At 36.1% G+C, this 22,395-nt stretch overlaps 1 protein-coding gene across 1 annotated transcript; it reads left to right on the top strand.

Moving 5' to 3' along the window:
• The first annotated feature begins 1,590 nt into the window (after positions 1 to 1,590).
• On the top strand, positions 1,591 to 4,012 carry LOC104243836 (pectate lyase-like). Its single transcript, XM_009799101.2, has 4 exons — positions 1,591 to 1,988; positions 2,351 to 2,999; positions 3,082 to 3,324; positions 3,425 to 4,012. The coding sequence occupies exons 1-4, from the start codon at positions 1,789 to 1,791 to the stop codon at positions 3,650 to 3,652; spliced, it is 1,320 nt and encodes a 439-aa protein (XP_009797403.1). The 5' UTR covers positions 1,591 to 1,788; the 3' UTR covers positions 3,653 to 4,012.
• Positions 4,013 to 22,395: the final 18,383 nt, after the last annotated feature.

The raw sequence follows: 22,395 nt of genomic DNA, 5'->3' as shown, positions 1-22,395 counted from the left end.
CCTCCCAGACCTCACTAGTGGGATTAAAGTGGGTCGTTATTGTTGTTGATGTTGTTGTTGTTGTTGTTGTTGTTGTTGTTGTTGTATATTTTGACAGTCAAAAACAGATGTATTCACCCTATATCTTTTTCTCTAACTATGTAAATGTAAATTTGTATATGTATATACTGAGCTTAAATTCTCTAAACTAACAATGGAGTATAATATTTAGTCAATTATATCACTTATAAAGTAATTATAGGCAATCTTTTTATGAACATTTAAATGGTAACCTGTTACAATTAGTAACTAACTTGCTATTATACTATCAATACATATAACATAAATTCATATATATAACCAGGGGCGGCTCAAATATATGCGAGGCCTAGCTAAAGCCAAACTTTAATATGAAGCCTAAATTTTTTTAAAAAAGTTATAAGATATGTTTTTATTTGAAGTATATTCTTCTAGCTCTTTGAGATACACACTTGTTAATAATCTCTTTTTATAATCAATTTTTTCTAATAATTCCTTTTCAATTGATAATATAGCCAACTCGTTTAATTTTTTTTTTTGGAGATATTATTGATCTTAGATATTATTTTATAAAGCAATAGAAATATAGAACTATTGGAGGCTTAAAAGTATTGTAGAACACTTGAACTAATGAAATCTTGGAGAAAGAAGATGAGTAATGAAATCTTGTAGAAAGAAGGTGAATAAGAATATAAGAGAAAGACAGAAAATATGTAGGGGCTGAAGTATGAAGAGAATGGAGAGAAGAAAGATTGACGTGGACAAATTAAGAAAGGAAGAGTAAATTTTTCACACATTATTTAATGAAAGAGTACGAAGTGAAAATTAAAATGTTGCGAAAACTATTCATTTATCCATTTTTAAATAAGTCAAATTATTACGTTATTTATATATTTAAAGAGCTTTTTTAATATTAAAAACTCTACTCTTGTATTAAAAGTACTAAATATATTTTTCAAATGCCTATAAATTTATTATTTTTGAAAAATTGGGCCTTCCAAATTTGGGGGCCTAAGGCGCAAGCCTTACTGTTCAAAATAGTAGAGCCGATATGTATATAACTTAAAGTCCGTTTAAAAAAGAATAATCTCTTTTTGAATTTGAAAATAATTTAACTTCAAGTTTTCATTCTACCCTTGAAAAGCTTAATTTTATAGTCACATAAATCTTATGATAAATTTAAGACCATAAGTTTTAAAAGTGTTACAGCCACATAAATACTATGATATATTTACACGCAATATGTTTCAAAAGTACTTTTTTTGTTTTAAAATTTAGTACCCAACTAAATAGGTTGACATGAACGTACTAAATTTACCTATGATATAATCTAAAAAGGAAGCAGTGGAGTTTGTTTCTAATTTTCCTTGACTTCTTTTAACAAACATACAAAAGTTAGTTAGTTACCTAAAAGCCAACCTTAAATCCGTCTTTGGTCACCCGTTATTCCCGCCATATGTTTCTTGGTCCCAAGGTCCATTGTGTCTGTTATACCTCTATGTACTTCCTTCTTCTTCTCTATTTTTGGAAACTCACCTTGGATATATATATATATATATATATATATAAAGAAACTTTCTCTTTATAGATGGCTTCCTTCTAAGCAGCAGTCCAAAAGCGAGTCACTGGACACAAACATTTCTCCAGTGATTCGCAAGTAATACCTAAAAAAACAACACAAAAAAGATTACGTACTACAAGAGAAAATATTTTTTAGAAAAAATAGAAAAAGAGATATATATAGCTGCATTAAAAAGGATAAAAAAAACTATGGCCTTTGTTAGTGGGAATTCAGTTTTGTTAATATTGGTCATATCGTTAGCTTCATTAGTCCCAAATTTGCATGCCGGAATTGCTGAATTTGATGCATATTTGGAAAAGCAAGCTAAGGAAGCGCTCAACTCTTCCCTTGCTGCATACAATGAACATCCTGAAGAAATCACTGATACATTCAATAGAGAAGTCGGAGAGTAAGTAGTTTCTTCATACTTTCTCTTTTCATTTTTCTACATGCATGCAGGCCTAGCGAGAAATATATAGGGTACAAGATCTATGACGGCGATATTATTTTTTTGAAATTAAGTTTTTGTTAAGTTAGCACATTTACTCAATTAATTAGGTCCAATATTTGCTAGAAGTTTTTAGGCTTGTTGGAGAAATTTATATGGTAGTAGAAAATATAGAGAACTTCTAGTACTAGAGAAACTGATTTTTATAATATTTCACTGAGACGAGCTTAAATGGAGGGACATGAATAGTGATGATTCTGTGATTTTACTTAAACATGTTTTAAGAATAATGACTTGAAAACTACTTGATGTATTATATGCAGCACATTGTTGAATATTACAAGCTTAAGGAGGCATCTAAAGGAAAAAAGTAGTTGCATGACAACCAATCCAATTGACAGATGCTGGAGGTGTGACGAAAACTGGGCGAAAAACAGGAAAAAGCTAGCAGAATGCGCTCGGGGATTCGGCCACAAAACGACTGGTGGTAAAGCAGGAAGGTACTATGTTGTAACCGATGACTCGGATGATGACGTGAAGGATCCAAAGCCGGGGACCCTTCGTCATGCTGTGATCCAAGAGGAGCCATTGTGGATTATCTTTGAGAAGTCAATGGTAATTAAGTTGAAGGAAGAACTGATGATTACAAGTGACAAGACGATCGATGGCAGGGGAGTTTCTATTTACATTGCCTATGGCGCTGGTTTAACTATCCAATTTGTGCATAATGTCATAATCCACAACATTAGGATTCATCATATTATATCTACCTCAGGTGGAATGATAAGAGATTCTGTTAAGCATATTGGTATTAGGACACTGAGTGATGGAGATGGTATTTCTATTTTTGGTTCAAACCATATTTGGATTGACCACTGCACTTTGTCCCAATGTACTGATGGCCTAATTGATGCCATCATGGCTTCCACTGCAATCACCATTTCTAACTGCAAATTCAATCATCATAACGACGTAAGTTACTCTTACTACCCTGAAAAATCATTTAGTAGTTGTTAATTTGATTACTCAATAGTCATTGACAATGGTGATTCAGGTGATGCTTTTGGGGGCAACTGATGCCTTCCCTCAAGATTCAATAATGCAAGTCACAGTTGCATTCAATCGGTTCGGAAAGGGATTGATTCAGAGGATGCCAAGGTGCAGGTGGGGATTCTTCCATGTTGTCAACAATGATTACTCTCACTGGCAAATGTATGCAATTGGTGGCAGCGCTAATCCAACCATTATCAGCCAGGGTAATCGTTTCAAGGCCGCCAACAACCCTAACACTAAGCAGGTAAAACTTCACCATTCATATATGATTAAAACAGGTAGGTTCACAAGTATCTATTGGCTTATGTTATGTGTATTGCTGACAAACATGATGCTAAATGAAGGTGACTAAGAGGGATTATGCACCAGAATCTGTGTGGAAGAACTGGCAATGGGTATCAGAGGGTGATTTGTTCTTAAATGGGGCTTACTTTGTGGAGTCAGGGCCACAAAACAAGAAAAAATCTGCATTGACTAAACCTCATAGGATCAAGTTCAAGCCTGGTTCATATGCAGGCCGACTCACTCGCTATGCTGGTGTGCGCAAATGCAAAATCGGCACACCTTGTTAATAGATGATCCTTTTTCTGAGGGCTGGAAGGAGCACAGGTAGATTGGTGCTTTTTGACAGCAGAAGAAGGAAAATAGGAGAAGAAAGAAATGGCTCCGATCCAATAACTAGTTTTTGTCCTTTTGTTTTTTCTATGCTATTTTTTTTTTGATTTAGTTTCTTTCCCTGGCTGGATTGCCTTAGAGAGATGAGAGCAGTTAGGAGGGAAGAAAAGGAAAGTGTAGGTGTTGTGAAAGAATGAACCAATTCTAGTGTTTAAAAAAAAAAAGGTAACTTTGATTTCTAGAAATCTAAGTTGTCTGTTTGTATTCAATAAAATATAGGCCGTATGTTCCCAAGGGGGCATTTTACTGTGAGCAAACCCGTTATTCCCTCCGTTTACTTTTACTTGGCACGTTTTAACTTTTCACGCTTTTTAAAAAATAATAAATAAAGTGTGTAATTTACCATGATACCCATATTAATTGATACATATTTATTGGAGGGAAAATGCATAAGTACCCCCTGACCTATACCTGGATTCTCAACTACACACTTTTCTTTGCGGGAATCCTATTACCCCCCTAAACTTAACTTAAATAGAATTATTGGCACCCTTAACGCTGACATGACAGAGTGTGTATTTCACCCTCCTTTGAAAAAATGATTTTCAGATTATTTTTTATTCTTTTTTACCATTTTTCCTTACATTTTTTTTCCTTTTCCTGTTTCTTTGTTTTTTTCGTTTCTTCTCTAATTCCGGCAGATATTCTTTCACCGGCGACTTTGTCTAACCGTTTTTCTTCTATTTTTTCTTTCACACACAAATTAAACTCTGAAAAAGATCTATTCATAAGCAAAGCAAAATACACTCAGATTTTGGGGGGAAATTCATCATCGATAAACCTTCCCACGCCGGAAAAAAATGATGTATTGAAATTTTAACTGGAAAAAGTTTTTTTAGCTTATATTCGTTTTTATTTCTTTTGCTCTTCCTCCCACACATAAATTATACTTTCAAGAAAATTTATATATATATATATATATATATAACAAACACACTTAGATCGGGATAAAAATCTGTCGCCGGAAAAAAAAATTCGCCGGAAAAAATGGTGTTTGTGAAATTCCGACGACCACCATTTTATGCCGCCGGTGACCAGAACAAAAAGAAAGAGAATGAAATAACCAAAAAAAATGAGAATAATAAGAAATAAGAAAAAAGGATAAGATAAAGAAGAAAGAATAAAAAAGGTACTAAAAATACATGTGGGGGGTGCGTGTAGCTCACCATTTGCCAAGAGTTTGATTGTCTAGTTTTAGGGTGCAAATAATTCCATTTAAAATAAGTTTAAGAGGGTAATATGATTTCTGCAAAGAAAAAGTGTGTAATTGGGAATCCAGATATAGGTTAGGGGGTACTTATGCATTTTCTCTATATTGGATTTGAAAAGAGTAATAAATACTGTGGGTATAACAAGAAAAAAAATTTGCCTCCTCTTGATATACGTAAAGTGACAAGTAAAAATAAAAATCTATTTTTAGTATACATACCAAATAAAAGTGAACGGAGGAAGTATTTACAAACTAATAACAATATATGCTCATATTTTGTGAGCATTGCAATATTGGTTTCCTTGCATTTCATAATACCCAGATCATCTTTTCTTTGGTTCTTACAAACAATATCCAATTAACAAGGTGCACTTTTTTTCTCCCCATAAAAAAGATCATGTTAATTCTATCTATCTTCCTACACATCCCAACAGGTACATTGACCACAGAATTGATGAAAGTGGTTCTACCTGCAATAGATAGCTTTCTAATTAAATAAATAATCTTTTTTTGAATCTTTCAATAGTGTAATCAAATGGAAGAAATCAACCCTAAAAGTAAAAAAGAAACACCTGGTTACTTATTTATAATTTTCATTAATCTAACAACTAAAATTTACAGTATTAAATGTGCTCACTTTTAAAAATCTAAAAGACCAAAAGTATATCCAAAGGATTATTACTCATAAGACTATCTCCAATTCTAACACCAAATTTCACACCAAAATGATATAACACCAAATTTACTCCAACTATTACTCCATTTTTTACGTCAAAAAAGAATATTTCTTCTCTCTCTTCTATATTATATTATTATCTTCTATTTAAATTTTATTTTTTATTTCCTTCAAACAAATTCTATCTTTTTTTTTTTCATATTCATCATATATAATTCACATTCACCACTTATATAATCATTTATTACAAAATTATTTTAAAGGATAAATCAACTAAAAGTGAAATCATTGATAAAGGATAATTATCACATCATAGTCAAATTTAATTTAAGTACCACATAAATATTCAACTTTCGCCTCTATTCTCTCATAAATGCTCGATTAATGCATTACGAAGTGCGAAATGCGCATCTTTATCCTTAATTTTTTTTTGTGTCGAGCTAAAAATTGTTGAAATCGATGATCTTCATCTACTGCCATTTCTACCGTAGGAGCTGGACATTCACGTGCATCTTCAATTGGTGCATTAAGATCATGCTCGTCCTCAAAAATTAATATATATAAAAAATAGGATATAAAATTAAAATTATAAAGATCTTAATACAAAAATTAAATATATACACAATATATGATAATATAAAAGTCCAAAAAAAAATAAAAAGATGAATAAAATAATAGTAAACCAAATTTGATGCAATACTATTCATGCATTATAATGGTGCAAGATTTGGTGTTCCATTGGAGCAAAAAAATACCAAATTTTACACCAAATCTATAGTGCACCCTTGGAGATGCCCTAAAGCAGTATAGTACTTATAAACTTGGCCAAATACATATAAATCCATTCAACTTGGCACCATTTTTCATTTTGGCACTCTATTTCTATCGTGTTTCATTTTGGCCCTCCAATTCTATTTTATATATTTCATTTTGGCCCTCCAGCTCTATTTCTTATCTTTCACTTTAACATAAAAGCTGAAACCAGTGCAAAAAATATAGCGCCTGTGTATACACAAATACATATAGAGCCCATTCAACTTAGCACAATTTTTTATTTTGGCACTTTATCTCTACCTTGTTCCATTTTGGCCCTCAAACCCTATTTTCTAGTCAAAACCATTGAAACCATGTAAAGTAAATAAAACATAGGCGAAATAGCTTCCTGGCCACTTAGAGTTGTAGGGTTTTTGAAAGCCGATGCACAAACTTTCGTCTTTCCCATTTAAACACTCAAACTCGTGAAACCTATAACTAACAAATACCTTTGACCATTGACTATGCTTATGTGGCAGTAGCTTATCTTACATGGACATAGTGCGTACAAATCACATTCAAATGGCGCGTGTATTTGTTACTATTCATTAAAAAGATTGTAAAATCAAAAAAATAAACAAAAAATATAAGGAAAACCAAAAAAGAAGAAAAAAAAAAACTTTCAACCTACCTCTCTCCCTTCGTCGTTTTCTCCATTCCCGTCCGTCCAATTTTTCGTTTACATCTTCTTCCGAATTAGTTCTATTCCCATTTTATTGTTCCTTTACCCTTTGTCCTCTCCACTGTTCTACTATATTAATGAAGTCAAGATTTTTTTTTCTTCACCATTTTTTTTCTTGTGTATGCTCCTTCTAATTTCAATAGAGAGAATAAAACTGTCAACAATCGAGCTCAAAATATATCAGATACAAATGTGATTTTGGGCGTAACTTTCGCCGGAAAAACAAAACAAAAGCGCAAAAAGGACATCAGGTTTCATTGCATTCATGGGGTCCAATCGTACCCATTGTTTCTGATTTTACAAAAGGCTAGCAAATATTTTGAAGAAGAGGAGAGTAATTTTTCTTGAAGTTGTAGTGATTTTTCTTGTATTTTGACATTGGGTTTCAGTGATTATTTTTTCTTTCTTCTTGATGTTTATCCATTTTGATTTTTTCGACATTAGGAAGTCTCACTTTTAATGGATCAGATCACAACTTTCACCATTGAAAATAGTGGCTGGGTGGGAAAATTTATTCCAGCACAGCTATGGTAAAGAAGAAAATAAGGGAAATAGAAGAAAAAGTAGAAATTAATAAATTTATTTCAGCACAGCTATGGGGTTTGTTTTCGCGCCCTTGACGTGTAACAATCCCATTGGTCATTTGCTGACTGGATGGACACGTCTGTGAATGTGTAATACACGCGCGTAGGATCAAGAGTCAAATGTGTTTATTAGTTAAGAATTTCACGAGTTTGAGTGTTCAAATGGGAAAGTTCAAAGTTCGTGTATCGGCTTTCAAAAGCCTTACAAATTTAAGTGGCCAGGAAGCCATTACGCCTAAAACATATGTACGGATATATTTTTTCCATAAATAAATGTAGGACGTAACCTCCAAAATTCTACAAAAATCACCAGCTTCTCTCTTCTTTTAAATTCATTATTCCTCGACAATCCAATGAGTTCCGCTTACTTAGAAGTTTGAACGGCCGAGATTTTCCTTTGACTCTTGACTCAAGGTTGCTCTTCCTTCTACAGGTAAACTTTCCTGAGTTTGAAAGTGGAGTTCTATAAAAATGGGTCTGAATAGAGTCGAATGAATGTATGGGGTTCCTACAGAAGATTTTATGTGCTAGCTTTTGTTTTTCGGTTTCTCCCGTTCGAGGGAAATGCTCCCTACCAAAGATTTTTCCATACCAAGGCTCAAACTCCAGATTTCTGGTTAAGGAAGTAGCAGTCGCATCCACTGCACCACATCCTTTGGTGGTGTGGTATGTGCTAGCTTATTCTAACATGCTTGTGATTACACATAGCTATTGTTGCTTTGAGAGTAAAGCTTCTCTTCTTTTTCGATGAGTTTTCATTTGCGCCAGTAGAAACATTTATTTCAGTTTCTGGGTGTTCATTGATGATAGGCAATAATTACGTATTTTAGTCGATTATTACACTCTAATTTATTACACTTTAGTTGAGTTTGCGCTTTAATCGCTAGTGTTTTGCACTAATTGTGTGTTTTATGCCTTGTAGGTGTGATTTCGAGTTATATAGATGTTATGGAATAAATTTAAGTGGTTTTGAGCTTTGAAATCTGAGTAAGAGCTCAAGAAATTAAGCCGGGATCGCGTTCGGAGATCAACGGATGATAAAACAACAAAACGAAAACTCGAAGAGGCATATTGTGCACTATCTAGTAAAATAGACATAACGTTTTACTCAGAACCCCATTTGGGCTCCATAATATATAGTTGGAAAGTTAACTCAAAGGGCTACAACTTTTATGTTTTACGTTTTTCCATATTCCAAACGGAACAGGATGAAATACCGCGGTTTTACCGCGACCGCGGCAGGATCGCGGTGAGGGCTGCTCGCAGACAATTGAAGAAGCAGAGGCCATGTTTGACCGCGGTTTGACCGCGACCGCGGTAGAACCGCGGCAGGAGGCGGAAATTTCAGGGACTAAAGTGCAAAACACGGGATTTTAAGTCCAAAATCCTATTTTAAACACTAGACTCCGCCCAAGAGAGGCATGTATTGTTTTGGAGAGTAGTCTTAGCAAGAAAAACCATTGTGAGAGATCACCCAAAACATCTTTCTTCTTTTCTTTGATTTCTATTGCTAGTTTATGATGAATCTTATCTTAGTTTGTTTACCCATAGTTATGAGTAGCTAAATCTTTTGTCTAAGGTTTTGATGGAACCTATTGGGGGATGAACTTCTTGTTTATGTTAATACAAATTGCTAGTCTCAATCTTTATTTGTTCAACTTTGTGTATGTTGTAGTTAATTGACAGGATCCTCAATTAGCTGTGCCTATTTAGTGTGCATAACTCGGGAGAGAGTGCATATTTAGGTTATTGTTGAACAACACCACTCCCAAAGTATAAGAGGGATCTATAACTGCGGGTTTAAAGGCGGGATTAGGGATAACGAAAGCCTTGGGTGCAATCTTAAGTGAACTGTGTTAATTAAAGCTAGCTAGTGTATCTCGGGAGAGTGCAATAGTATATTACTGTGATTACTCGGGAGAGATTTACGGTAAGACGAGCGTTCATGATTGGTAGAGGTGTGTTGGTAAATTTGTATGAAGCATAAACAGAAGGGATTCCATCAATAGGGGAAATCTTTACCTTAGCTTTTTCTCATCATTGTTTACAACCTTAGCATTTTAGTTTACAGCTGTTTAATTTACTTGCAATTTTAGTTACTATAGAAACCATCAACTTGTGATTCAAACATTTGGGAAGCTGGTTTTGAAGAGTTTAGTGGGTCTAAAAATAGTGATTGATAGGTTAACTCTCTGTGGATTCGACCCTGGGCGTAATACTCGGGTTATATTTGCAACGTCCGCATTGTCCTTTTTATAAGGCATAGTTGGGCGTGATCAAATTTTGGCGCCGTTGCCGGGGAGTTAACGGAATTATCAATTACCATTGATAAAAATACAAAAATTCTTAGTATGGTCAGTTTTCTCTATACCCAACTTGTGAATATTTGTGTAATTAATTTTTCTTACCTTAGTCTATTTTTATTGTTTGGGTCTTGTTTATTTTCTTAGTTTTGAAAAATGGCATCATATAATAAAAATTGGTGGGATGGTAGTTGTCCATACTGTGATGACCCTTGTCTTTATTGTGGAGGACCACACTCGTGGCAAAATTGTTTAAATTTTCCCGGGGGTGGATTGTGCGCACAATCTCAAACCCATGAGTGGAGTATTCGTGATAAGTGTGGTTTTCAAAATGGTCATTGGGATGATTGTGTTGATTGGTCCTTCCCTTCCCCAAGCCCCCGCTATGATGATTCTATTGTTTTTGATGAAAATGATAGGGCTAACGAATTGGAAGAAGTTGAGCATGGCCGAAAGGGAGAGTTCAAGCTCATGTTGGAGTGCTTACTTGAAGGAGGACACAAAGAACAAAGTGCCTTGGAGGAGCTTTTGGAAAATAGTCTCCAAAATTCCTTGGCACTTAATCAAAACCAAGAACTCTCAAATGCCCAAAATGAGAAAATAATGCTCATGTTGGAGACCATTCTTGAAAATGAGGAAGAATGTGAGCTAAAATTTGAAGAGTCAAGAATTGAACCTCCGCCAACCGACCCCATGAGTACCAATGATGCCGAGAAAAACATGGACTTAGAATCAACCTGTGTAAATAAAAATCTGGTTGAGAATGACTCTAGTCCAGGGGAAGAAGAGGATGTCAGAATAGAAAAATTGCAAAATGAAGGTTTGAAGTCACTTTCCAAGCATTTTTCAACATTAGAATTGTGTAGTGATATAAAAATTGAACTACATGAGTCTGTGAGGGACTGCAAGGAGGAAAGGCAACAACCATACATTTTACAATTTGAGAAAACAAAAAACCAAAATGGCATTCCTCACATGAGAGCCAAGAAGTGCAAAATGAAGAATTTAAGGCTCGCCTCGATAATCAACTTACCACCCCCTATCGCCCGTGGTCACAAGCTTGATTCCAAGCTAGGTGCATAGTTCATATCGTCCAAGTGGCGAGAAAAGTGGTAAAATTATTTGCGTCGTGCCGCAACTTTAAATCAAGCGCTTGTTGGGAGGCAACCCTATTTTATTTTATTTTATTTTATTTTTATTTATTATTATATTATTCTTGTAGTGTAGATTTTTTATTTTTAGGAACATGGAACACAAAGCCATTGGAAGATGTAACAACAAACCATTGGTTGGAACTAAGTATGAGGTACCCGCACGAAGGACCAAAATTGGGAGAAGTCTGAGTACCCCATGAGCTGCTAGTGCTTCGGCCTTTGGCCTACCAGGAAGTTTCTTTTACCCTCTTATTAGTATGGTGTGCATTGGGGACAATGCACAATTTTAAGTGTGGGGTGGGAGACTAGCCTTGATACTGTATTGTAGTGTACATAGACATGGAACATGTTGTAATATTGTATATGTGTTGTTGCGTATAGTTGATTGTACTCACATTAGGAGTAACTGACTTGGCCCAACGACAGACGCTTGTCGACGGGTCTCTTGAGGGTCAAAGTCGGATCTAAAAAAAAACAAAAAAAAAAACAAACAAAGATACAAGACTCTTCTTGAGGACGGACCACTTGAACAATACTCTTGAGGGAAGTAGTCCATATAGCTTCTTTTTATTTTATTTTATTGTTCTTTTCTAGGTAGTGTAGTAATTCCCCCTTGGTTTTTCTTTAAACCACGGTTCTTTTCCAAGAGTTTTATTTGAACCAGGTGTAGTTAGTTTTTTTTTTGGGAGTAGGAGCCATTGTGTTGTGTTTTGAAGTGAAGCAATATCTCTTGACTTTGTTATGCCTTGAGAATAGTGAGTACTTTGGTTGTGACGCTTAGGCTCAGTTTTTGACTCTTGTAGAAGTACCTTAAATTGTATTATCTTAACTTTGCTCAACTGCTTTGACTAGAGTGTCTTGATGAATCCAATCCTGAGTGAGTTATGTGCCATGCGTGTGTGAGGTTTGTTGTATTCTGTGCATTGCATTTGATGTCTAGAACTTGCCCTGTGTGTTTGCAAAGCGAAATAGTAGTTTTGTTCAGTCTTGGAAGTGATATAGGCATTTCTTTGTTGAGCCAGATATGTATATGTTACCCGCCTAATTGTTATGTATTGTAGTTAACCTCTTTGAGCCTGTAATCCTGTTTCTTTGGCAACCACATTACAAGCCTTACCCATTTGTTTGAATTAACCATCTTTTGAACCTTTTCACCTCTCATGAGCACTTGAATTGTTATGAACTTTATAAAAGTTAAAGTGTGGGGTGGTTGGTTTGGCTTTTGAGTGGAACTAATGAAATAAGGAGAAAGGTGCACTATTTCTAAAAAAAATGTAAGAGCCACTTGAATTGAAAAAGAAAGAAAAGAAAAAAAAGAGTTGTATTGTTGTGAAGAATATTTCTTGTGGCGGTGACTTTTGATGTAATTGTGCTTAAAGAAGTATGGAGTTAATATACATTGATATGAAGGTGGAGTTTTGGTTTGACATAAATGGGGTTTTAAATATTAAAATGTATGTATTAAAGTGCTTGGGGGAGGGGGTGTAGTCACTCTTATATCTAAATGTATCTTACCCGTCCCTCAGCCTACATTACCACCAAATAAAGTCCTAATTGATCCAAGATTGAATGAGCTCGATTAGTGGAGTAGTACACTACGGGCAAGCTTATGGTGCATCTTTTGTGGCATATGAATGTTATTTCTGAGAGTGAGTGAATTCTTTCTATCTTGAGTTCCTAAGTGTTCTTAAATTTTATTGTGTGGAACTACTCACTTTTGTTGTGTGAGGGCACTTGATTCATGAAGGAAAGGTAATGTCAGTGACCTCTATGTTAGAGTAAGTGGGTGAGTTGTGAATAATGCGTGGTACTTGGGAGTCAAATCTTGAGGTGAAGATGTTACGCTTTTGTGCTTAGTCTATTTTAAATACTCTTGGTGCGATGTGTTAGGAGAATTGTTTAAAAAGGTTGTGTCTATAAAAAAAAAAGTGTAGGTTAATTTGCTCGAGGACGAGCAATGGTTTAAGTGTGGGGTGTTGATGATAGGCAATAATTACGTATTTTAGTCGATTATTACACTCTAATTTATTGCACTTTAGTTGAGTTTGCGCTTTAATCGCTAGTGTTTTGCACTAATTGTGTGTTTTATGCCTTGTAGGTGTGATTTCGAGTTATATAGATGTTATGGAATAAATTTAAGTGGTTTTGAGCTTTGAAATTTGAGTAAGAGCTCAAGGAATTAAGCCGGGATCGTGTTCGGGGATCAACGGATGATAAAACAACAAAACGAAAACTCGAAGAGGCATATTGTGCACTGTCTAGTAAAATAGACATAACGTTTTACTCAGAACCCCATTTGGGCTCTATAATATATAGTTGGAAAGCTAACTCAAAGGGATACAACTTTCATGTTTTACGTTTTTCCATATTCCAAACGGAACAGGATGAAATACCGCAGTTTTACCGCGACCGCGGCAGGACCGCGGTGAGGGCTGCTCGCAGACAATTGAAGCAGCAGAGGCCATGTTTGACCGCGGGTTGACCGCGACCGCGGTAGGAGGCGGAAATTTCAGGGACTAAAGTGCAAAACACGGGATTTTAAGTCCAAAACCCTATTTTAAACACTAGACTCCACCCAAGAGAGACATGTATTGTTTTGGAGAGTAGTCTTAGCAAGAAAAACCATTGTGAGAGATCACCCAAAACATCTTTCTTCTTTTCTTTGATTTCTATTGCTAGTTTATGATGAATCTTATCTTAGTTTGTTTACCCATAGTTATGAGTAGCTAAATCTTTTGTCTAAGGTTTTGATGGAACCTATTGGGGGATGAACTTCTTGTTTATGTTAATACAAATTGCTAGTCTCAATCTTTATTTGTTCAACTTTGTGTATGTTGTAGTTAATTGACAGGATCCTCAATTAGCTGTGCCTATTTAGTGTGCATAACTCGGGAGAGAGTGCATATTTAGGTTATTGTTGAATAACACCACTCCTAAAGTATAAGAGGAATCTATAACTGCGGGTTTAAAGGCGGGATTAGGGATAACGAAGCCTTGGGTGCAATCTTAAGTGAACTGTGTTAATTAAAGCTAGCTAGTGTATCTCGGGAGAGTGCAATAGTATATTACTGTGATTACTCGGGAGAGATTTACGGTAAGACGAGCGTTCATGATTGGTAGAGGTGTGTTGGTAAATTTGTATGAAGCATAAACAGAAGGGATTCCATCAATAGGGGAAATCTTTACCTTAGCTTTTTCTCATCATTGTTTACAACCTTAGCATTTTAGTTTATAGCTGTTTAATTTACTTGCAATTTTAGTTACTATAGAAACCATCAACTTGTGATTCAAACATTTGGGAAGCTGGTTTTGAAGAGTTTAGTGGGTCTAAAAATAGTGATTGATAGGTTAACTCTCTGTGGATTCGACCCTGGGCGTAATACTCGGGTTATATTTGCAACGTCCGCATTATCCTTTTTATAAGGCATAGTTGGACGTGATCATTCATCAGCCAATGCTTAATTGGCCCATTTGCTGCTTTTGCTACCAGATTTTGAATTAATCATTCTAATGATTCAAGCTCTGATCTAGGTACTGCTTCCATTTGAATGCCTTGATGAATAAATGTTTTTTTTAATTTATTGTAAGGACTAAGGATTACTTTATGATTTTCTACCACACAGTTGTAAAGGCAGCAAGGTCAACTGAGAAAAGTTTTTATTTTTATTTTTTAATATCATTATATATTTAAACTACTAACCCACCGATTGTTACTATTTTATTCCTGCCTCGCATGAGCTGGATGGATGCATCATTATAATTATTGCAAATGTATCCTTGTTTATGATTATCATCGATTGTTTGAAATTTTTTCCCTGCACTAACTTTGCACTTAATATTAATTAATATACTGACATCTAATTATTAAGTGATAATACAACAAGCCCGTGTAGATTAAAAAATATGTCAACCTTTAAACATGTAGTAATTCTTTATCAAAAAATGAAATTACATGTGTAAAGGCCATGCTGATTAAAAAATACACAACCTTTTTTTTTCTTTATCAAAAGATTAGATGTTTAATGTTGATGTATCTTTTAGCTGTTGTCTTATCATTTAATAATTAGATGTCAATATACAGTAATATTAAGTGCAAAGTTTGGCGTGCAGGGATATACTTCCTGTGTTTCAAGTTTCAAAGTTGATTCACTCATTCCATCTGAAAATGGTTCCATGGTTCTTCTACTATCTTATCTTCCTTCTTCTTCTACTACAAATCAAGTGCTGAGCTCATAACTTCTCTTCCTGGACAGCCTCCAAATATTTTCTTCAAACAGTACTCTGGGTATATTGTTACAAATGCTCGACATGGCAGAGCCCTATTTTATTACTTTGTCGAAGCAGATTCAGAAAATGCCGCGTCACTTTCCCTTACTGTTTGGCTCAATGGAGGCACATTTCTATGTTGACCTTGGTTTTTCATTTCAAGAATTGAACTAAAAAGTTATTAATTTGATTGAATCCAAAACCTTAGGCCCTGGTTGTTCATCTGTGGGTTATGGTGCTTTTATGGAGCATGGTCCTTTTCGGCCAGGGATTGATGGGAGTCTTATAAAAAAACAAATATTCCTGGAATTTGGGTAATGTTTCTTGTTTCCTGAATGATCATATTGAAAAGTTTTCACACCCGAGAATCTGATAACAATGATTGATTTTGATTGCTAAACATGAAACAGAATCGAACATGCTATACGTGGACTCCCCTATTGGAGTAGGATTTTCATACTCAAATACAAGCTCAGACAACATCAATTGGGATGATACTGCAACTGGTACACCAGTTTTCCTGAGATAGCCAATAATATTGATAAGTCACTGCTACAGGACATCTTTGGCTTTACTCTTTGTAATCTTTACAGCTAAGGAGAATCTCCAATTCATCCTCAACTGGTTCAAGAAGTTTCCCCAATATAAAATAAAATGTAACACTCCTCAAATTTATAAAAATTTCGAGACATACTAACTATAAACTAAATTATTACTATTTTTATTTTGCCTATAGTGAAATATATATATATATATATATATATATATATATATATTATTATATAATTGGACATACAATTAAAAAAATATTAATAATTTTATTATTTTTAATTATTAAAAATGGGTATCATTAATTATTAGTTAAATGAAAACAAAACAAAAAAAAAAAAAAAAAAAGCAAGGGACAAACCTAAAAGGGCTGTTAGAACCAAAAGGATTGAAATCCTTTATACCAAAAAACAGAGATACATTCTGTTCTTTCGCACGAACAGAACCAGCAAAACAGAGGCTCTTTATCACGCAGGTACGGAAAATCTAGGGTTCTTTATAAATCACTAATTTTTGAACTCAGGTATATAAAATTCTCTATTGCCAATTATCCTAAAGTAATAGTAGGTAAGAATTGGATAGTTAATTCCCTTCTTCCTCTATATCAACAATAAATTTTATGTTTAGGTGTGAAACTTTAAAATTGATTAAAATGCACTGGTTGTTGTAGAATCGATTGTTTGACTGATGCCAATTGGACTGGGGCCTACGTATTGGCTCGAGAAGTTTTGAGGTGAGTTGATATAACCTTTTACTATAGTGGTTTAACTCACAAAAGCACGTATACAAGGTGTGCGATGAATTGCTTAAAAGAGTTTATATTTACTTAATTGGAGCGAGTGAGTACCCATTAACTTAGAATTGTTCTAGCAAAAGTTTAGATGATCTATTATGATATATGTGCTTAAATTTTCAGATTTTTGTGTTATTCTTATATGCTATTTTCATGTTGAAAATTTATGAAGAAGAAAGAATCTTTAGAAATATTTTTACATGTTTATTTCATTCTTATGCCATGCTTTACATTTAAGGATACCAATGTGAGCATGTACATGATGTTCTATAAAGAAAAGATTTAAACTTGAAAAGTCACAAGAAGAAGTTTTAGAAAGAAAAGATTTTTGGGAGTATCCTTTATTTTGAGAAGGGGTCATCGTCCAGGCCGATGGTCCTCACCAAGGCATTGACTTCCTGAAACTACTTGTGCTAAAGTAGGGAGCACACGAGCCGAGGGTCTCGTTGCTGAGAATTTACTTAGCCATGCTAAAGTATGATACATGAGCGTTGAGAACCATGAAGCGAGTGGCACCTCGTGGATTGGGCCTATTCGATCAGGTTGGGATCGAACCCGTACCGATCACACGGGGACTGAGACAAAATTAAGTCAAGATAGTTGGAACTCCCAATGTATAAAGTGAAGTATTTTTTTATAAGAAAGAAAAAGAAAAGAATTTCTTTTAGAATATTCATAAACTGCTATTATGCAATTATTTTAGAATTATTCTTATAAGCTTTATGTTTTACATGCATTTAGGGCCTTTGCTCGTAATGTATATGTTATTAAAGTTTCGCCCCCTGTTGTTGAGACCCACTAAGTATAATGGATGGTACTGACGTTCTCTTTTGAGAACCTATGTTGGTCTGCGGTACAATGTAGGAGCCGATTTTGCAGGCGAGCAGACTACTGGTTAGGACTTCTTTCTCTTCCATGCTATTGGTGAGCTCCGCTTTTGTTCGTGGAGTATTCCTTAGAGTTATATTTATTTAGTTATTTCTTTGTTTACTTAGAGAACTGGCCAGGAAATCTCATGTCCTGAGCAGTGCGTCAGTTTATCAGTAGAGGCTTCATAGACATAGTCGTTGGGTTAAGATTCGGATGTTTGTTGATAATAACTTAGCAGTAATTCAGTGGTTACTACGAATAAAGTTTTGGAGTTGATTTGTTTAAATATTTAAATTAATCAAAAGTATTTGGTTAGAGTATTGCATTGTTGCATATAAAATTTGGAGTTATAATAGATTTGATAAGCATAGATGGTTTGCTCGGTCATGTTTAGTGATCGAGTGCCGGTCCCGGCCTTTTCAGAAAATGGTCGTGACAAACTTGGTATCAGAGCCTCAGGTTTATGGAGTCCTAGGGGTCTACGAAGTCGTATTAGTAGAGTCTTATTTATGGGTATGAAGCGCGCCATACTTATAAACAAGAGGCTACAAGCATTTAGGAAAAGTCTAATTTTTTTTATACTTTAGATCGTGCAGTAGAGCCTACCTCTAAGAAATTATCTAATGTATTCTTTTCTCCAAAACTTGCAGAAATGGCTTGTACTCGCAACTCTGACACCGACACTCAAGATGCTGCTCAAGAAACTATTACTACCACTGTGGCTCAAGGTAGAACTAAGAAGGCTTCAACTCAGAAAAGGAAGGGTAAATCCACAAAAGGGGTTCAATTACCCCAGTTGAGCATGAAGAAGGGGTGGAACATGATGATCCAGTACTGCCCCCAACAACAGCTCCGACTCAGGAAACTATATCTCCCAAGGTGGGTTAGATGTTTAATGCTGTCAACAGTGCTATAGAGATGTTTAAAGCCTTTATGGCCAACCAGAACGAGAGAAGAGATGAGATTCCACCTCAATCAAATAGATAGAACAATTCTAAGTCCTCAAGAGCGAATGAATTTTTGAAGTTGAGTCCTTCAGTATTCCATGGTTCTATAGTTGATTCGATATTGTGGCTGGAGGGTGTCAAGAAAGCCCTCCGAGTGATGAAAGCATTTGATGATGAAGCTGTGAAGCCGGCTGCTTACCAACTTAGAGATGTGGTTGGCGTTTGGTTTGAGATGTGGGAAAAGGAAAGAGATAAAGATGATGGTTCGCTTACTCGGGAAGAATTTGAAGAGGCCTTCATGGCTATTCCAGAAGAGGATAGGGAAGCTAAGGCTACAGAGTTCGAATAGCTCAAGCAAGGGAATAAAAGTGTGCAAGAGTACTACATGGAATTGATAAGGTTAGCTAAACATGCTCCTAACATGGTTAAGACAGAAAAAGCAAAGATTTGCAGGTTTGTTGGCGGTTTGGCTTACCACATTAAGGATACGACATCAGCTGCAGCGGTAGGAATGACAACTTTCTCATCTGTTGTGGGGTTCGCCAAGCACTTAGAAAAAGACAAATAACAAAGGAAAGAAGAAAAAGAGCATAGCAAGAAAGCCCGGACAGTGGGCATGTTTAATGGTACATCCACCGGAGGTGGAAAGGGTTCCTCTGATAAGGAGTCACTAGCACCAGCTCAGACCAGTCATCAGTCAGGTGGTGGGTCTTTCTTCAGACATACTCAGAGTTTTGGAAGCCAGTCACGCCAGAATTAGAATTTTAGGACATTATCCTCACATAGCCAGAGTCATGCTGAACAACATTCACAACAATAATGTCTTTATGGAACATGTAAGCGACAACATTTAGGTCAGTGCAAGCTCGAGTTTCATGGTTGCTATCATTGTGGAGACATTGGTCATATAAAGGCCAACTGCCCAGAGTTGCGACGTAATTCTAGTGGTGGATCAATTCGTCCTTCTAGTTCCTCAGCTACAGCAGTTGCACCACCTCAGGCTCGTGGGCCTCATAATCAGATCGGGCATGGGGTAGGCAGAAGTGCAGATCGAGTTATTCAAGGAGGGGGCAACCCTGTTTGTTTGCCACACTTAATCGTCAGAGTGCAGAGGCATCTGCAGAAGTTATTACAGGTACACTTCTAGTCTGCTCACATAATGCTTATGCCATAATGGATCTAGGTTTAACGTTTTCATATGTGACTCCATACTTTGCAATTAACCTCGGACTAGAACCTGAACAACTTAGTGAGCCATTCCTAGTATCTACTCTAGTTGGCGAGTCAGTGAGAGTCACAAGAGTCTATATAGGTTTTATAGTTTTAGTCCAGGGTCGCAACACCAAGGCTGATCTCATAGAATTAGAAATGGTGGATTTCGATGTGATCATGGGTATGAATTGGTTGTCTTCCTGCTATGTCATGTTAGATTGTCACGCCAAGATAGTCAGGTTCCAATTTCCAATTGAAGAAGTCTTAGAGTGGAAGGGTAGTTCAACATCGCTTGTAGGTAAGTTTATTTCTTACCTTAAGGCACAACGAATGATCGGTAAGGGGTGTCTCACCTATTTGGCTCACATCATTAATCCAGAATCAGAACTACCAGCTCTTCAGTCAGTTCCAGTTGTTAGAGAATTTCCAGAAGTTTTCCCAAATGACCTTCCCGGACTTCCTCCTAAAAGAATCATAGACTTTGACATTAATCTCATGCCAGGCACTCAGCCCATATCTATACCTCCTTATAGGATGGCTCCAATAGAACTTAATGAGTTTAGAGAACAGTTGAAAGACCTTCTTGACAAGGGCTTCATCAGGCCGAATGTTTCACCATGGGGTGCCTCGGTCCTGTTTGTCAAGAAGAAAGATGGGTCTCTTAGAATGTGCGTCGACTATCGGCAGTTGAATAAAGTTACCATTAAGAACAAGTACCCACTGCCAAGAATTGATGATATATTTGATCAACTTTAGGGTGCAAAGTACTTTTCAAAAATAGACTTGAGGTCGGGATACCATCAGTTGAGAATCATAGAATAGGATATATCTAAAACAGCCTTTAGAACTCGCTATGGGCACTATGAATTTCTAGTGATGTCCTTTGGATTGACAAATACTCTAGTTGCATTCATGGACCTCATGAGCAGAGTTTTCAAGCCATTCCTTAATACCTTTATTATCGTGTTTATAGACGATATTTTGGTATACTCTAAGAGCAAGGAAGATCATGCAGAACACCTCAGAATAGCCTTACAGACCTTGAAGGAGAATGAGCTTTATGCCAAGTTTTCAAAATGTGAGTTCTGGTTGTAGTCAGTGGCGTTCTTAGGCCACGTGGTATCTAGCAAAGGAATAAAACTAGACCCTCAGAAGATAGAAGCAGTCAAGAACTGGCCTAGGCCGACAACGCTAACTGAAATCAGGAGCTTCTTAGGGTTAGCTGGCTACTATAGAAGGTTTGTAAAGGGGTTTTCCTCACTTGCATATCCATTAACTAAGTTGACTTAGAAAGCAGTTAAGTTCCAATGGTCAGACGTTTGTGAGCAGAGTTTTCAAGAGTTAAAGAAGAGGTTGGCCACTGCACCTATGTTAACCTTGCCGACAGGTTCGGGTGGGTTCACAGTGTATTGTGATGCCTCCAGAGTGGACCTTATGCTTCCAGGAAGTTAAAGAATCATGAAAAGAACTACCCCACACACGACTTGGAGATTGCAGCAGCGGTGTTTGCATTAAAAATATGACGACACTACCTTTATGGCAAGCATTCTGAAGTGTTTACAGATCACAAAAGCCTCCAATACATTTTCAAGCAAAAAGAACTAAATTTGAGACAGAGAAGGTGGTTCGAGCTATTGAAGGATTATGACATCAATATCCTTTATCACCCGGGCAAAGCTAATGTGGTAGTAGATGCACTTAGTAGGAAGTCAATGGGTGTCTTGGCCCATCTTGCAGTACAAAGGCGATCTTTGGGTCGAGAAATCCTAAAACTAGCAAATGATGGAATTAGATTGGATGAAACCGAAGAAGGAGATATAACTTCTTATCCCTTAGCACAATCCTCCCTTGTTGCTCATGTTAAGGCTAAGCAAGACAAAGATCCGTACTTAGTGAAATTAAAAGAAGGAGTCAGAAACAAAGAAATCACTGCTTTCACTCTAGGAAGTGACGGAGTTTTGAAGTTGAATGATTTATGTGTGCCTGATGTAGATGGTCTTAGGAAGGCCATAATGGAGGAAGCTCAAAGTTTGAGGTACTCTATCCACCCAGGTGATACAAAATGTATCTAGATTTGAAAGAGTTGTATTGGTGGAAAGGCATGAAGAAACAAGTAGCAGATCATGTGGCTAAATGTTTAAATTGTCAGTAAGTCAAACCCGAGCAGCAGAGGCCTGGTGGCCTAGCTCAAGATATAGATATACTATAGTGGAAGTAGGATATGATTATATGGATTTTGTAGTAGGTTTACCTCGCACGTACCGTAAGCATGATTCGATTTGGGTTATTGTATACTGACTGACAAAGTCCGCGCATTTTCTACTAGTAAAGACGACAGATTTCGTAGAGCAGTATGTGCAGTTGTACATCATAGAAATAGTCCGATTGCATGGTACTCCAGTTTCAATTATATCTGACAGAGGCCCTCAGTTCATGATGCATTTTTGGCAGGTATTTTAGAAAAGATTAGGTACCAAGGTCAATTTGAGCACCACTTTCCATCCACAGACCGATGGTCAGGCAGAAAGGACCATTCAGGCTCTCGAAGATATGCTGCGTGCGTGTGTTATAGATTTTGGAG

This window comes from Nicotiana sylvestris, chromosome 11 (assembly GCF_000393655.2).
Source record: "Nicotiana sylvestris chromosome 11, ASM39365v2, whole genome shotgun sequence".
NCBI classification, from domain to species: Eukaryota; Viridiplantae; Streptophyta; class Magnoliopsida; order Solanales; family Solanaceae; genus Nicotiana; species Nicotiana sylvestris.
The sequence above is the reverse complement of the archived record's forward strand: the minus strand, read 5'-3'. Positions and strand labels throughout refer to the sequence as shown.

Coding starts and splice junctions, on each gene's coding strand:
- LOC104243836 (XM_009799101.2), top strand. CDS start 1,789: ATGGCCTTTGTTAGTGGGAATTCAGTTTTGTTAATATTGGTCATATCG. Junction 1,989..2,350: donor TTCAATAGAGAAGTCGGAGA/GTAAGTAGTTTC, acceptor TATTATATGCAG/CACATTGTTGAATATTACAA. Junction 3,000..3,081: donor AATTCAATCATCATAACGAC/GTAAGTTACTCT, acceptor ATGGTGATTCAG/GTGATGCTTTTGGGGGCAAC.